At 37.1% G+C, this 16,439-nt stretch overlaps 1 protein-coding gene across 1 annotated transcript; it reads left to right on the forward strand.

Moving 5' to 3' along the window:
- The first annotated feature begins 2,209 nt into the window (after positions 1–2,209).
- Positions 2,210–4,005, forward strand: LOC135475589 (complement C1q-like protein 4). Its single transcript, XM_064755515.1, has 2 exons — positions 2,210–2,312; positions 3,428–4,005. Exons 1-2 carry the CDS (start codon positions 2,210–2,212, stop codon positions 4,003–4,005), a joined length of 681 nt encoding a protein of 226 aa, XP_064611585.1.
- Positions 4,006–16,439: the final 12,434 nt, after the last annotated feature.

Here is a 16,439-nt window from a genome sequence, read left to right on the forward strand (position 1 = left end):
ACCAAATGGAGATCTGTAGAACAGTAATCACGTACAAAAACATTGCTCTTTCTGCCCCATTTGAATTACTCTTGAAATACTTATAAATAAAAGATTATTTGTCGAAAGGTGGCAAGACATGCTACATTGTAATTTGTTACTACATAATGCATGCGAGATATTTTAATTAAATTTACATATTACCTCCTGAGTATGAAAATATCAGAACGTTAATCTTGATGTCATGATATGATAAGACGGCATATGGAAAAACATGTCCCACATCGTCATCGTTTGATTCTTTCACAATACTCCCTTCCTAATTACACAACGGCTGATAGTATCTGTGGCTATTTTATCAGTTTCGGTGTGACATATTACATATAATATTCTAAATATAAACATATCAAACGTTTAGTCGTCATCACTAACAGGAGACACAAGTCGTTTAAAATAAAAACCCAAGGACACCTCCATAGAGACTCGTTTTCCTCAGCAGTACATGAAAGAGAACTATTGATATATTTGCAGCCAACTGCGCGGTTTCAACGCACGTGCAAGTACGTCATGTTAAGACGCACGTGCTCAACACATCAGTCGCATTTCGCGTTCTTTGAATTACACATTACAAGAGGATATATATTAAAGCAGTATAACGACGTTCGTGTAAGGGGCTAAAATGAATTTCTATCGAAAGTCGTCATTATATGATACATCATTGAGAATATAAGTACGACGTTAAAACCCAAGCACTCACTCACTCACTCATTACGAATATTAATATGTTTATTTAACTGGTGTCTACACCGTATTGAAGAATAATTTACTAATACGACGGCGGTCAGCGTTCTGGTGGGACAAAGACCCATGAGCATCCTCCGAATGTTGAAAGACGTAGGAGTTAGAATGAGTAATTGTGTTGCGCTAACACGCTAACCACCAGCCTTATTACGAATGTCCTATACGTCCAAGTCTAACATCAGTCAAATGTAGGATTATTCTGACAAGGTTAACACGCGACACATAAATAAACACAGCACAGGTATGCATTCCTCTGAAATACAAGCCAACAGTTTGAGGGAAAGAAATTAATTTTCAGTGAACCAGATAAGGCCTAAAAACAAAACATACCATTAACTTTGATTTAAAAACATCCTTTTGTATTATATGTAAAATATCTGATGAGCTACTGTTTCTGCAAGTACAGTGATACAAAAAGCCATAAATAGTAGCATAAATGAAATTTCCACTAGGTAGTGATAAAAAGTCTATTGTATAAAAAATGCTAATATTTTTTGGGCAAGCATTCCGATAAGAGTGTATCCATTACAGGCGAAAACAGTTATGTTAAAAACATAAACAGTGTCTCCTTACGCACTACATGATGTAGATGAAATAACCTTCCTTTGTTTAACACCACGCGCAAGCGGGTAAAACATATATCAAGAGTTTAACCGTTTATCAGTGCGTGTACTCAGATTACGTCATTGTTAACAGATAAATTATGAATTGCCAAAAAACACAAAATGGTGTCATAAAATTCATCCTGAATTTAAAAACTGTAATTTGTTAAGCACAAATTTAGTTATAAATATATCTGAAACAATCAGATGACACAATTTCATCAAATAACCTTTACGAATAAACCTAACTATATTCAATAAAAACATATTGTTTAATTATGAAAACAATCATCAGATCAGTAAATGTCATTAAATCTTACATGACAGTGCAATGGTTGAACAAAGAAATCATCTAGGACGTCCAGAAATACCTATACTATGATCAGCTTCAATTAAATGTCAGAGGCATAAAATTAAGACACAAAAAGTGTAGCTCTACATCCCCAATGTTCTTTTCAAATTTGTTATCGTTCAGCTTGCAACTTAGTACAAGAGTAAATAACAATGTATCTGATAAGGTACGAAAAAAATGATATATAGTAAATGGGTATTCGTGTATACCTGAAAAAGCGAAATATGTAATAACGTGATTCTGTATCTTATTAAACTCCAGACCTTGTTTCTTTTGAAGTCTTCATGGATAATGTTTCTGTTCAAAAACATAACAAAGCCAATAGACTTTCCGCTGCAAGTAAAAAGTCGCCTCAAGGTAACTTATGTGGTCCCCACCCTACTCAGCGTGTATATAAGTGACCAGGTTTACCGAAACAACACAAAGACTTTTCGGAGATAGAATTACTTGTGAGTCCTCAGATCAACCTACAAAGATGACGTCTCTGACTCTTGTCACGGTGGCCGTCTGTATGTTCGTCATTCCTGCATTCGGTGGCTGGTCTCCATATTACTACGAGCATGGTCCACACGGCTCAGGTAAGGTTCAACTGTCTGGCATATCATGCCGTGGAGAATGTTATACAATGATAATTATTTCATTACAAAGATAATAACTGAATAGCTGGTTAAAAGAAGGGTATGTATATGTATGCTTGGGTTTTACGTCGTACCTAGCAATACTTTATTGTTGTTGTCATTTGACTATGAAGAGTCATTACATGTGTATGCATATACCGCGTCTTCTTGTGGTAGCGTGAGTCCATGTCGTCAATAACATGAAACCCTACCTCGTCACATTATACTAAACAGTGGGTCAACCAGTAGTGTTCCCTTGCTCCAGTCTTTAGGTGATGAGCGCCAGGCCATACAGCAGCAAATACCATTTAGAGCCTTTTGCATGACCCGACCAGGGTTTGATCCCAGGTCTCCCGACTTTAATCCACGAAGCGGTCAGACGGATGGATGTGGTCCGGTTTTAGATAACAAGCCTAATGAGATTTAGGTCTAAATTAATTACCGTTTAACAGATACTTTATGTGGGAATTAATCGCACACAAGGGATAAGAATTTTCTGCTGAGTAAAAATGAAAGCACAGAAATATAGACCAGAAACTTATCATCATGTTTAGGCTACATAATACCTTTGTAACCTGGAATGGCTACAGTTTGTTATTACTGCTCCATGGAAGTGAGGTGATAACATTTATCACCATGGTATAGCCTCCAGGGCTTTGAGTAGTTTGTGTTAGGCTAGCGAACCTTCTTCAGGTCTTCCAAAAACGGACACTTTGTTTCATTTGGTTTTTTGCACTCAACTGTTTTCTTGACATTCGTATACAAGCCATCAACAAACAAGGACGTTCCAGGTCAATATTCGCAAGGCCAATTCCCCAAAACGACATATCACACAAAACACCCAAAAACTAACATAGTATACAAATTACAAAAACATGACGGAATCATGAAAAGAGAAGACGTCAACAGTTTTCAGTGATGTTGGAAAGACATAAGGCCTTTAATTCTCATACTCAGAGTTAAATTCAAATCGTGCACCATACCAGAATATCAGTTGTCGATAACGAAATATCTCATTCTTCAACTTTTAGGACACACTACGTCTGCTTTCGAATAAGGTTATTCGTATTTTGCAGGAACCAATCAGGCAGGAGCTGGACGACTCGGAGGTGTTGGGAGACGAGGAGGTGCTGTTGGACAAGGTAGACCTTCTAGCCGACAACTTCCCAGGAAACTGCCTCAGCCGGAAGTATACGTCAACACTCAGGATGCCGTGGCCACATCTGTGGTCAGAACCACTGACCAGTACTTCTACAAACCCGCACCGGTTGACTTCGACAACATCATCACAAACATCAATGGCGGGTACAACACAGAATACGGCGTCTTCACTGCTCCTGTGCCAGGAATCTATTCCATCAACTATCACGTACAAAGCAAGAAAGGCAGTACCAAAGAGGCCCATGTGGATCTGACCCAGAACGGAGAAGTCGTCAACTCGGCCAAGGCAGAAGGTGATTGTGTCACGGCCTCCAACTCCGCCGTCCTCTACCTTGACCAGTTTGACCGGCTTAGTGTTAACGGTCGTGAAGGAACCATCATTGGCTGTGAGAATAACGGTTTCTGTAGCTTCAGCGTGTCTCTGGTTAAACCGGGTAGATTCACTGATCTAAAAGTCTCCCGAGCTACACCGGCACCTTACGAAGGACGCTGAACCATATTTCTTGTTTGACTTCCCAGAAAGACAGTCCTAAAGCACATAAATCCTTTACGTCCAAATTCATTTTCATGAAATTAAACAAATTTAATCCGTTGTTTAACACGGCCCATTGACAGTTTACAAAGTCATGCTGATCATATTTAATCATATTAAAACACCTCTTTTATACAGCACCCCATTGGTAAATGTTCTTTGTCGTATAACTTATTGGCTACTCCCGTACTTTCAAAGAATGGTAGATAATGTCTATGCATCGAAAGTGTTGTTTGTAATTTGTATTCCCGTAAAGTGCATGCAAATTGTGAAAGTACCTAGACATAAAAGTTAACAAAGTCATCTTACCACGCCCAACTCTTTGATTCATAACTACACTTATGAACCGACATATAACAGTTTTTCGCTGCCATGTTGATTATATTAAACTGGGAATAAACTACGTGTTTCAAGAACCAATTCATTGTCCTTGTTTTGTTTACTGCATGCAGGTGATGATTTATTGATGATGATTTATTTAGTAGGCACATTTTTACGTTTAGCATTTTACGGAAAAAGCTACAGGTATGATTGATTTATTCAATGTTTTTGAAACACAGCTATATATGATGTAGAGCAAGTCTGAAACTTGAAACCACATCTTTCAAAGAAACAACACTTTGTTTAATTGTTTTTCCTGGTTTCTCATTGTTTACGAAAGAATGTTTTACCCTGGTGCTCAGTTTTATGAATAAAGTGAGACGAAGTTCTCTTGTGTAAACTTTTGTAGCTTGAAAACTTTGGGAAAAATTGGTCTGAACGGGAGAGGGTAGAACCCTCAGACACTTACAACTGGTTTACATTTGTAAAGAATACAGTTGTGTATGCATTCCTCTTACCAATACCAGCGCTCATGGGACAGTCAAACAAGTTCTGGAGGAGCTTACTGTGCGAAAGGTATTGGATGACTTTCATAGAAATAACGTTATTCTTCTTGTGCCCAAACATATCAGCCCTTTCTCAAACAGAGGAGTATATCTGTGCGTATGCCACAACTGTACAAAAATTCCAAAAATGCATCAATCCCCAACACAACTGCAGAACCGTTCTTAAACCCTGCACACTTCTCACTGAAGAACTAGACGCCCAAATACATATATCGTATCAACCTATGTCTACTTGGAATTTTTCCACTCTCTTTAATATTATTCCTTACACGGATTTAATTGAAACAATTTTATCACTAATTGTATCCGTGTTTAATAAAACCGGTCACCGCTGTGTCACTTGAAAGGCAACAAAGCTTTCTCCAGTTCAACTATATACAAGGGTCACCATTCATAAGGGTAATTCGTTGTTCAGAAAGTTCAATGAATTTCTCATTAATAACACTTATGTGAAATTAGGTGATATATATCAACGGTGTACATTTATTCCGATGAGTACCAACTGTGCTCTCCTTTTGGGTGATTTCGTACAAAGACCAAATTTATTCTGTTAAGTGTACATTCCAATACCAATCACCAGCTGTTAAATATACATTCCAATACCAATCATTAGTTGTTAAGTATACATTCCGATACCACTCAACAGCTGTTAAATGGGCATTCAGTCATTAGTTGTGGACATTGTTATGCTTATCCACAGTCGCTAGGAAAGCATTCGCATACCAGCTGTAAGCTGGTAACTGGGCATAACGTACATGTATAGCAATCATCGGTCACCAAATGGACATCTGTGAAGAAAATGTCAACGATTTATGCACATTCGTATATGCGTGTAATCAGACATTAAAAATACATTCGCACACAAACCACCACTGATCGTTTAGGAAGACATACGTGTTTTAATTTCCAACCGTTATAATGGACATCTTAAGTCATAAAAAAACTCCAAGGATAAATTCAAAATAACATACAGGTGTAAAATGAATGGAATACGGCGATGATTGTTGACGATGAGCATCAACGCTCATTGTTCCTTCTTTAGGTAGTGAACAACAACACATTTAAGCAAAAAGCTCAGATATTACATTTTATACGCAACACCAGAAAACTTAAGAAAAACTGTATTTAAAATTTTTTGAATTCAATGTAGTTATTTGTTTGGATTTTGAAGTGGGTTTTCCGGACCATAATGTGTGTCACCGTGGAAGTTTCTCTGAACGAACTGAATTTTGCTGAGGAGATACCGCCAGGGATACATGTAAAAGTGCAGTATTCCAAATTACTGCGGATTACAAGCATGCAGTATGGTTCTATATGGTATTATAACACAATACAATATAATATCCTGTTAATCTAATACAACCTTTATGTTGAAATAATATATGTGTCATATTGAACAGAATGATCTGTTGAAATACCCGAAGGCATTCTAGCATCACTCAAACAGCAGACTTTCTGTTAAAATTAACAGATTAGTTTTTAGTTTGTATCTTCACCAAACTGTAATACATTCAAAAGGCCATTATTCTGCTGGGGACTTCGTGGCCGAGGTGCTCAACGTGCCAGCGCTGCGCAATGACCCAGAAGTCTCTCACTAACATTGTCGCTGTGAGTTAAAGTACAGCTCATGCTGGCTTCCTCTCCAGCCGTACGTGGGAAGGTCTGCTAGTAACCTGCGGATGATCGTGGTTTTCTCCCTGGCTCTGCCCGGTTTCCTCCATCTATAATGCTGGCCGCTGCGGTAAGTGGAATACTCTTGAGTATACCAAGTAAAACACCAATCAAATAAATAACACAAATAAATCATTACATCACTGATAACCCTTGATCTCCATAACTGTTGATAATTACACTTTGCTGACACTTAGGTAAGATCCAAAACATTTTAGACAGGTTCTACCAATTCCATAAAACTGTAAATTTGTCAGTCATATGTCAGACGGAAATCAAAGCAGAAGGAATCGTTTGTTGGCCTGCATCAAACGTCTCATGAAGTAACGTCTAAATATAACCAAAGATTCGAGTCTGTGATATACTGTATTAAGCGAAACACAGCTCTTCTTGAACAGATTGCTTGGCCAGTTTACACGCTCAAGCAAACCACTGCACACGATCGTCTCTAGTTTACATGGCCTTTATTATATTTATGAGTTTTCTACATGATGACGATCCCCAGTATTAAATACCTGTGCAACATTTGTAGTTTTCGGTAATGGAGGAAAAACACCTTAAGGGAGAGAAGCGTGAAAGAGGATAAACGAAACCTCATGTGATATTAACGTTATGTACGTTCGTCTCATTTAATTTAAGTTTTGAAAATTTGGTCCTGATTATTGAAAAGTATCCAGACGGGAGTTTTTTCATACTAAACACTGACTGATAGAATATGATGTACCAGTTATTTTACACGGTTATACATATACCGTATCAGCCTACGTCTACTTGGCATTTCTCAGATCTGTACAATACTAATACTATACAGATCCTTACACAGATTTTATTGATAGAATTTAATCATTTGTTGCATCGGTGTTTAATAAAGCCTTCTTCAGCTCTACTACAGATAAGGGTCACAGTTCATGAGATGTGTCATTGTTATATACACGTATATGAAATTAGGTGATACCGCATATAAACAGTGTACATTCATTCCGATGAGTACCAACTGTGCTCTCCTTTTGATGATCTCAAAAATCATTCAGCAGTGTAGGAAAAACAACTTAAGAAAGAGAAGCGAGAAAAAGAATAAAGGAAACCTAATGTGGTGTTAACTTTATGTACCATCGTTTCATTTAATTTAACTGCTGAAAATTCAGTACTGATTGTTGAAAAGTATCAAGACAGGAGCTAGTTTTTTCTTACTAAACATTGACTGATAGAATGTAATATAGCAGTTCAGTTGATGAGTCAGATATTATACATCATTATACCTTATAGATGCTGACATAGATCTCCACATTGCTCAACATCTATTACAGGAAAACCTGGTTTTAAACGACAGTTTAAAAAAAAAGTAACCAAAACCAGCAGATTTTATTTTACAACTATTTATTAGCTTTAACAAGAACAGATAACAAGACTTTTACAAATACTAAAGTACTGAAGTTTAACAAGAAAGGATAGCAATATCTATACAAATCCTAAAGTACTTACATGTACAACGGTGTCAAGTCCAAACGGACGCATATATTCCACAAGATATACCACACAGGCATAATTGCTCAGAGGCAAATTCACAAGAGGGAAAATCCACAGTATAACTGAGTGTATGACGAAATATACACAAAATTCCACAGACAGGGTCAGTGTACTAATAAGCACTGTGTACACAAGAGCACAAATCAAACTGAACAAGTGCTCGGTGGAGATATAACAAAGCCAGAGGCTATAAAGACACCAAAATTGAGCACAAAAAGGCCTACTTAAAGTAATACACAGCGAAAGCATCCAAAACTCTCAAAAATTCTCCTTTCTCTCCCTTTGACCTGCTGTCATAGGGTCTTATATAGCCTGGTGGAATTGTCTAGAATAAGAAAATTCCTGAACACTTGATGGAAACAAACAAGCACCGAACTGAGCGTATTCTGGAACATTCTAAGGTAGAGGCAGACAGCAGGCCCTAAACTTAGCACATGTAAACAGTGGCAAGCTAAATTTAGAAGCTGACGGCAGTTGTGCACAGAAAACAATCGCACAGAATACTTTCTCAGTCGTTTTCTTTCTATTGGCTTACAACCCACAATTATGGCACACATTACATCATAAAACAGCGCAGAGTCGATGACTGGGCCCCAACATCAGTGACAGAAGACAGTTTAGGTGTAGATGTTGTCAACCTTTTTGAAAACTGAACACCAAATGATCTGATTTTCGTGCTAAAAGACGCAGCATGCACATTACATCATAAAACAGTTCAGAGTCGATGACTGGGCCCGAACATCAGTGACAGAAAACTCTTTCGGTGTAGATATAGTCAGCCTTTTTGAAAACTGAACACCAAATCATCTGATTTTATGACTATAGGCGTTAATAGCAGCATGCATCCTAATTACACTAACAGGGGCAAACAATCAACAAATAAGAAATTATCATTAAATCTCACATGAAAATACAAGGAAGTCATCTCAAATTCCTATATATGAAGAGCATGAAAAAGCAAACATTCGGTATGAAGATGAAACCAGAAGACGTGTAATCTCCTGTTTTTAGGTATAATCAGTATAGTATCATTTAAGTAGGCATAGAATAAAAAATAAGATTGATCCAAAAATGTAATCACTTATTTAAAAACTGCATATTAGATAAAGCTAAACCTTGTTTCTTTTCACATCTCCTTTCATTAATATCAATGCGTACATTGCAAATGAAACATTCCTCAAGGTAACTGATGTGGTCCCCACCCTACTTAGCGTGTATAAAAGAGACCAGGTGTAGCGGAGACAGCACAGCGCTTGGGGAGCTGCTTTACAGAAGGATTTTGGGAGACAGAATTACTTGTGAGTTCTCAGATCAACCTACAAACATGACGTCTCTGACTCTTTTCATGATGGCCGTCTGTATGTTGGTCATTTCCTACTTTCGGTGTCAGGTATCTCTTTTTCAACCAGCATGGACCACACGGCTCAGGTAATGTTCGCCTGTCTGGCATATCATGCCGCGGAGAACGTTATCCAGTGATAATTATTTCATTACAAAGATAATAACTGAATAGCCCTTTAAAAGGCGGCATGTATATGCATGCTTGGGGTTTTACGTCGTACCTAACAGTACTTTATTGTTATTGTCATTTGACGATGAAGAGTTCTTACGTGTGTGTACTTCTCATGGTAGTGCTAGTCCATGGCGTCATATTGGTGCCCCATTGAGGCACCATGCGGAAGACAGCATAACATAAAACCTCACCAAGTCACATTATAATAATCACCGGGCCAACCATTCCTGTTTCCTTGCTGTAACCCTTAAGTGTTGAGCGCCAAGCGAGGCAGAAGCAAATACCATTTTTTGCTATCGTCTTTGCTATGACCCCATCAGGGTTTGATCTCAGATCTCCCGACTTAAAGGCTGACGCTCTTTAATCCACAAACCGGTCAGAAGGATTGATGTGGTCCGCTTTTAGATCACGGACCGTAAGATAGAACGTACATGTAAATTACCAACAATACGGGCATTAAAACCGTTTCTGCTTTCTAATAGTGAGACTGAGGTCTAAATTATTTACCGTTTGACAGATACTTTACGTGGGAATTAATCGCACCCAGGAGGTAAGAATTTGCTGCTAAGTGAAAATGAAAGCACAGAAATATAGACCAGAAACCTATGATCATGTTTGGGCTATATAATACGTTTATCACCTTGAATGACTACAGTTTGTTATAACTGGTCCATTGAAGTGAGGTGATAATATTTATCATCATCACAAGCTTCAAGGGCTTCTGTTGTGTTCCTGTAATAATCTGAAGGGAAAACACCGTGTTGACTTTTAGTTCTTCTCTTCATTGGGCAGTCCAGTTTGTGAGTCTTAACAAGTACATAATCAGAATATATTACATACAATACGTTCAGAATCAAATAAGTAATATAGTTCAATTACAAATACATGCATCCTCGAAGTCTTTGTCAATAGATCTAATACCACAGAGGTATAATTATAGTTATCATTTTTGTGCTGGGCTACAAACTTACCTGAAGGAAAACACCGTGTTGACCGTTAGTTCTTCTCTTTATTGGACAGTCCAGTTTGCGAGTAAAGTGTTCACGGCTGGCTGTCCTTATAAAGACACAGAGAACAGTTGTCAACAACGACGTGTCCCTTCAGGTTACGCTTGTCTTGTGTTCCCTATGATAACCTAATCTCTAATCACCGTCTGATTGGACATGGTAACCACAGGACTACTGATTATTAAACAAACCCAGATTTCAACAACGTACCTAATAATAATAAATATTAATAAGTCTTACGCATTAAGTATGACAAAATTATACACACTTACTCCTACATCTTAATTGTTAAAAATAAGACCATATTGGTATATAAAAATACACAATTAATTCATGTGTGTATACCCAATTGATACGAATATGAACATACAATAATTCTTTACTTTAATATATACATGTAATACCTAAATGATACCACAATTTGTTCTTATGAACGTAGAATCATACAATAATTCTTTACATTAATATAAATATATAATACATAATTGGTATTCACATGGACACACTCTGATAACAATTGTCCTTTATATACCTGTACAATACAAAACTTCCCTCCCCCCCACAGAGGTCATACATTTTAGACCAATAAAGGGCAAGCTTTTTCGATTGCAGCCGACCTAGATATTTCGAAGCTGTGTAGGTATGTGGTGTATTCTTGGTGAGTGTTACGACCCAAACTGCCTGTATTATAAAGAGATGGCTTGTTCGAAATACACGACAGTTTAGCCGCACAAAAAAGTAACCAAAACCAGCAGATTTTATTTTACAACTATTTATTAGCTTAACAAGAACAGATAATAAGACTTATACAAATACTAAAGTACTTAAGTTTAATAAGAAAGGATAGCAGTATCTATACAAATACTAAGGTACTTACGATGTCAAGTCCAAACGGACGCATATATTCCACAATATATATCACACAGGCATAAATGCTCAGAGGCAAATTCACAAGAGGGAAAATCCACAGTATAACTGAGTGTATGACGAAATATACATAAAATTCCACAGACAGGGTCCGTGTACTAATAAGCACTGTGTATACAAGAGCACAAATTAAACATACAAGTTCAGACTGAACAAGTGCTCGGTGGAGATAGGATATAACAAAGCCAGAGGCTATAAAGACACCAAAATTCAGCACAATTGGCCTACTAAAGTAATACACAGCAAAAGCATCCAAGCTCTCAATAATTCTCCTTTCTCTCCGTTCTCTGTTCTCTCCTCTTGACCTGCTGTCATAGGTCTTATATAGCCTGGTGGAATTGTCTAGAATAAGAAAATTCCTGAACACTTGATGTAAACAAACAGGCACCGAACTGAGCGCATTCTGGAATATTCTAAGGTAGAGGCAGACAGCAGGCGCTCAACTCAGCATATGTAAACAGTGGCAAGCTAACTTTAGAAACTGACGGCAGTCGTGCACATAACACACCCACCCTTCAAGAAAAAGTTTTCCTAACTTTTTTTTACTTACAATATAGGTTAAACAATATTATATACAACATTGTAAAACCACATGTAATTAAACATTTATACACAACTTATACACGAGACAAGCAATCTGCAATAACATAATCTTTTCCCTTTACATGTTTGATTACAAGATTGTATTCCTACAACAATAAACTCCACCGTAACAATCTCTGATTCTTTCCCTTAACTTTCTGTATGAACACAAGTGGATTGTGATCAGTATTTACAATCACAGGTTGTCTCGAAGCTGTTACATAAACTTCAAAATGTTGCAGAGCTAAAATAACAGACAAACATTCTTTTTCAACAGTTGAATAATTTCTCTGAAACTTGTTAAGTTTACGGGAAAAGAAACAAATTGGATGATCAACACCAAGATTGTCTTCCAGAAGCAAAACAGCACCTATAGCAACATCGTGAAAAATGACATCAGTTCTTGATGGTACATCCGGAAACAAATGTGAAAACTCAAAAACAAGTTCAGACAGTTGCTGTTGCTGAATGGGTTCCAGATGTTGCAGTTTAGAATCAAGTTGTTTTAAGACATCTGAATTCTGAAGCTTTGAAGAATTGAGCTTAGAATCAACCAACTGTTCGCCAATATCATCTGTGTTACAGCAACTCTGGTCAATGTCAGCAGCAACAACATTAACAGTATGTACAGCAGTGTTGTCAGTGTCACTTCTGTATACATCGGGTTTCAGCATGTTAATATGACATAACTGACTTGATTTGCGCCGATCAGGTGTTTTAACAACATAGTTAAGCTCACTCAGCTTTTTGTCAACAACATATGGACCAAAATATCTGACATCAAAGCATTTACCAGGTACAGGTAACAATACTAAAACTTTCTGACCAGGTTGAAATGACCGAACAATAGATTTCTCATCATATCTACGTTTCATATTCTTCTGAGTACATTCAAGATTGGCTTTAGCCAATTCACATGCTCTGACAAGCTTAGCACGAAAATCAGATACATAATCCAAAATATTTACATTACTTGTGTCATCATTGAGAAACTATTCCTTGTAAATTAACAAAGGTCCTCTAACAGTATGTCCAAATACTAAATCAAATGGACTGAAACCCAATGATTATTGTACTGACTCTCGAACAGCAAACATAAGAAATGGAATACCTTCATCCCAGTCTTTCTCTGTATCATAACAATAAGTCTTAATCATGTTCTTTAATGTTTGGTGAAATCTTTCAATTGCACCTTGACTTTCTGGGTGGTAGGCAGGCGACTTGTATTGTTTAATGCCTAACTGGTACATAACTTGCTGAAAAATACCAGACATAAAGTTTGAACCTTGATTAGACTGTATGGATTTGGGTAAACCAAACAGAGTAAAAAACTTTGTTAAAGCTTTTAGAACAGACTTGGTGTTTATATTCCTTAAAGGAACAGCTTCGGGAAATCTGGTTGCTCTACACATAATAGTTAACACATACTGATTCCCAGGCTTCGTCTTAGGTAGAGGGCCTACACAATCAATCAATATTCTGCTGAATGGCTCTTGAAAAGCTGGTACAGGCTCTAATGGTGCCTTAGGAATAGTCTGATTAGGCTTGCCCAGTACCTGGCATGTATGACATGATTTACAAAACTGGGTTACATCTCCCTTTAATCCTGACCAAAGGAAGTGGTTCAGTATCCTGTAGTAGGTCTTGTTAACACCCAAGTGACCAGCTAATGGCATTTCATGTGCCATGCGTAAAATTTCAGTTCGCTATGCGTTAGGTACAACAATCTGATGTTTAACAGCCCAGTCATCATCAACAGATACATCAGGTGGTCTCCATTTACGCATAAGTATATCAGACTTGACATAATAACACACAGTTTCAGATGAAATAACACAATCATCGAGAGCTCTGTCAAACAAACATGAAATTTCCGGGTCTTTATGCTGTTCAGTTACAAGCTGATGTTTAGAAACATTCGATATGTCACTAGGTGTACAATGGTCTGATTCATCATTATCAATGCAGTCGCCTTGAGTAAACATTTGTGTAAGAAATGTATCTTGTAAGTCCGTTACTGTGTTTTTGCCGTTATCAGAAAGTTTGTTTGACATAGACCTCGTTACAGCACAAGAGGGATACAAATCTGGAATTTCTTTCTCAACAGGATCAACAGTTTGATTTAAACAAGGTTTATCAGTCACAATAGGATTAACCATTACTTTGTCACCAGTAAGATCATTACCAAGTAGTAGATGAATTCCTTTAAAAGGCAAAGTAGGCCTAATGCCGACAGTAACAGGACCCGAAATAATATATGATGACAAGTAAGCTTTGTGAAGAGGCACAGATTCAAATTCAGCAGAGCTTACACCTCTAATTAATACATTTGATCCAGAATATGACTCATCAGAAAATGGCAAAACATCTTGTAACAATAAAGACTGAGAAGCTCCAGTATCTCTTAATACCCTGATCTTTGTATCACAAGACATGTCACTTTTAAGTGAGACTTTACCGTCACAAATAAATGGCTCAAAAACCTTCATAACATTATCCTGTGAATTCTGTGTACAATCTACTGGTGGAGTCTTAACATAATCAAATGCATCAACATTGTTCACTATATCAGACTTTTTAGCAGTAACACACAAACCAGTAGGCTTGGAGCCACCCTCCTGTTCTTGCCTTCTCTTTAAAGCATAACAATTTCATATGACATGGCCTGGCTTCCTACAAAAATTACATGTAGCCCTGCTAAACTGTCTATCAGTAAATGTATGGTCAGACCTTCGTTGAGTAGTGTTCGAATTAACAGGTCTTCTTTGATCACCTGATTTGTCAAAATTTTGAGCCTGTTTCGGTGGGCCTGAATTTGAGTCAAATGAACCGCTGGAAAAGGGTTGAGGCTTTCTAAATGTAGACGGCTTTTTCTGTAATGAGACCTTATGTGTAACCGTGTATGTATCGGCCATAGTGGCTGCTGCTTCTAATGTATCAGCCTCTTTGTCCTCAATGAAAGTTTTGACATCATCATTAATACACCTTTTAAAGTCTTCAATCAGAATGATCTGTTTCAACTTTTCATAATCATTATCTACGCTTTTAGCATAACACCACCGCTCAAACAATTGTTCCTTCTGCCTAGCAAATTCAATGTAAGTCTGATCTCTTTTCTCAAAATTTCTAAATTTCTGCCGATAGGCCTCTGGCACAAGCTCATATCTTTTTAAGATAGCATCTTTCACAAAATCATAATCTGCAGTCTGTTCTGTTGATATCTCTGTGTATATGTCCATAGCTTTGCCAGTTAACACACTCTGTAAAAGGGTAGTCCAAAACTTTTTAGGCCACTCTAAATTCTGAGCAATCTTCTCAAACTGTAGAAAATATTTATCTACATCAGTTTCACGAAATTGTGGCACCAATCTTATGTTTCTAGCGACGTCAAATTTTGGAGGCATATCAGAAACACTTAAGCCAGACCTATCTCCTTCTAGTTTCCTTGCTTCAATTTCGCTCTGAAGTCTCAATTTCTCCAATTCGAACACTCTTTCATTTTCCCTTTCTCTAAACAACCTTTCTTTTTCATTTTCACTTTCCTTAAACAATCTTTCTTTTTCATTTTCACTTTCTTTAAACAATCTTTCTTTTTCATTTTCCTTTTCTTTCTCTTTAAACAATCTTTCATCTTCTTTTTCTTTAAACAATCTTTCATTTTCCCTAACTCTTTCAGTCTTATTACAGTGGAATCATCGCCCTCAGGCCTGTACGCATCTAATGCACTTTCATCAAACTCCTGTAATTCTACCAAACACTTAGCAATACTAAAATGCATATCTTTCTTACGTAAGGATCTTTTGATATTAAGATTCAGGTACTTGCTTAAAGCATACAAATCATTCTTATTTAACACATCAAAAATATCCTGATCTGGCGCTTCCATAAATTCGTCGGGCTTAAAATCCGACATGATGAATAAAATCTGCTGGCAAAATTTACTACAAAGTCAAAGACTAGAAAAATGACACAACTTACTCAAAATCCTTTCAATTCCAATTCAAATTCACTTCCCGGACAAGCCCCCAATTTGTTACGACCCAAACTGCCTGTATTATAAAGAGATGGCTTGGTCGAAATACACGACAGTTTAGCCGCACAAAAAAGTAACCAAAACCAGCAGATTTTATTTTACAACTATTTATTAGCTTAACAAGAACAGATAATAAGACTTATACAAATACTAAAGTACTTAAGTTTAATAAGAAAGGATAGCAGTATCTATACAAATACTAAGGTACTTACGATGTCAAGTCCAAACGGACGCATATATTCCACAAT

This window comes from Liolophura sinensis, chromosome 9 (genome assembly GCF_032854445.1).
Source record: "Liolophura sinensis isolate JHLJ2023 chromosome 9, CUHK_Ljap_v2, whole genome shotgun sequence".
NCBI classification, from domain to species: Eukaryota; Metazoa; Mollusca; class Polyplacophora; order Chitonida; family Chitonidae; genus Liolophura; species Liolophura sinensis.

Coding starts and splice junctions, on each gene's coding strand:
- LOC135475589 (XM_064755515.1), top strand. CDS start 2,210: ATGACGTCTCTGACTCTTGTCACGGTGGCCGTCTGTATGTTCGTCATT. Junction 2,313..3,427: donor GCATGGTCCACACGGCTCAG/GTAAGGTTCAAC, acceptor CGTATTTTGCAG/GAACCAATCAGGCAGGAGCT.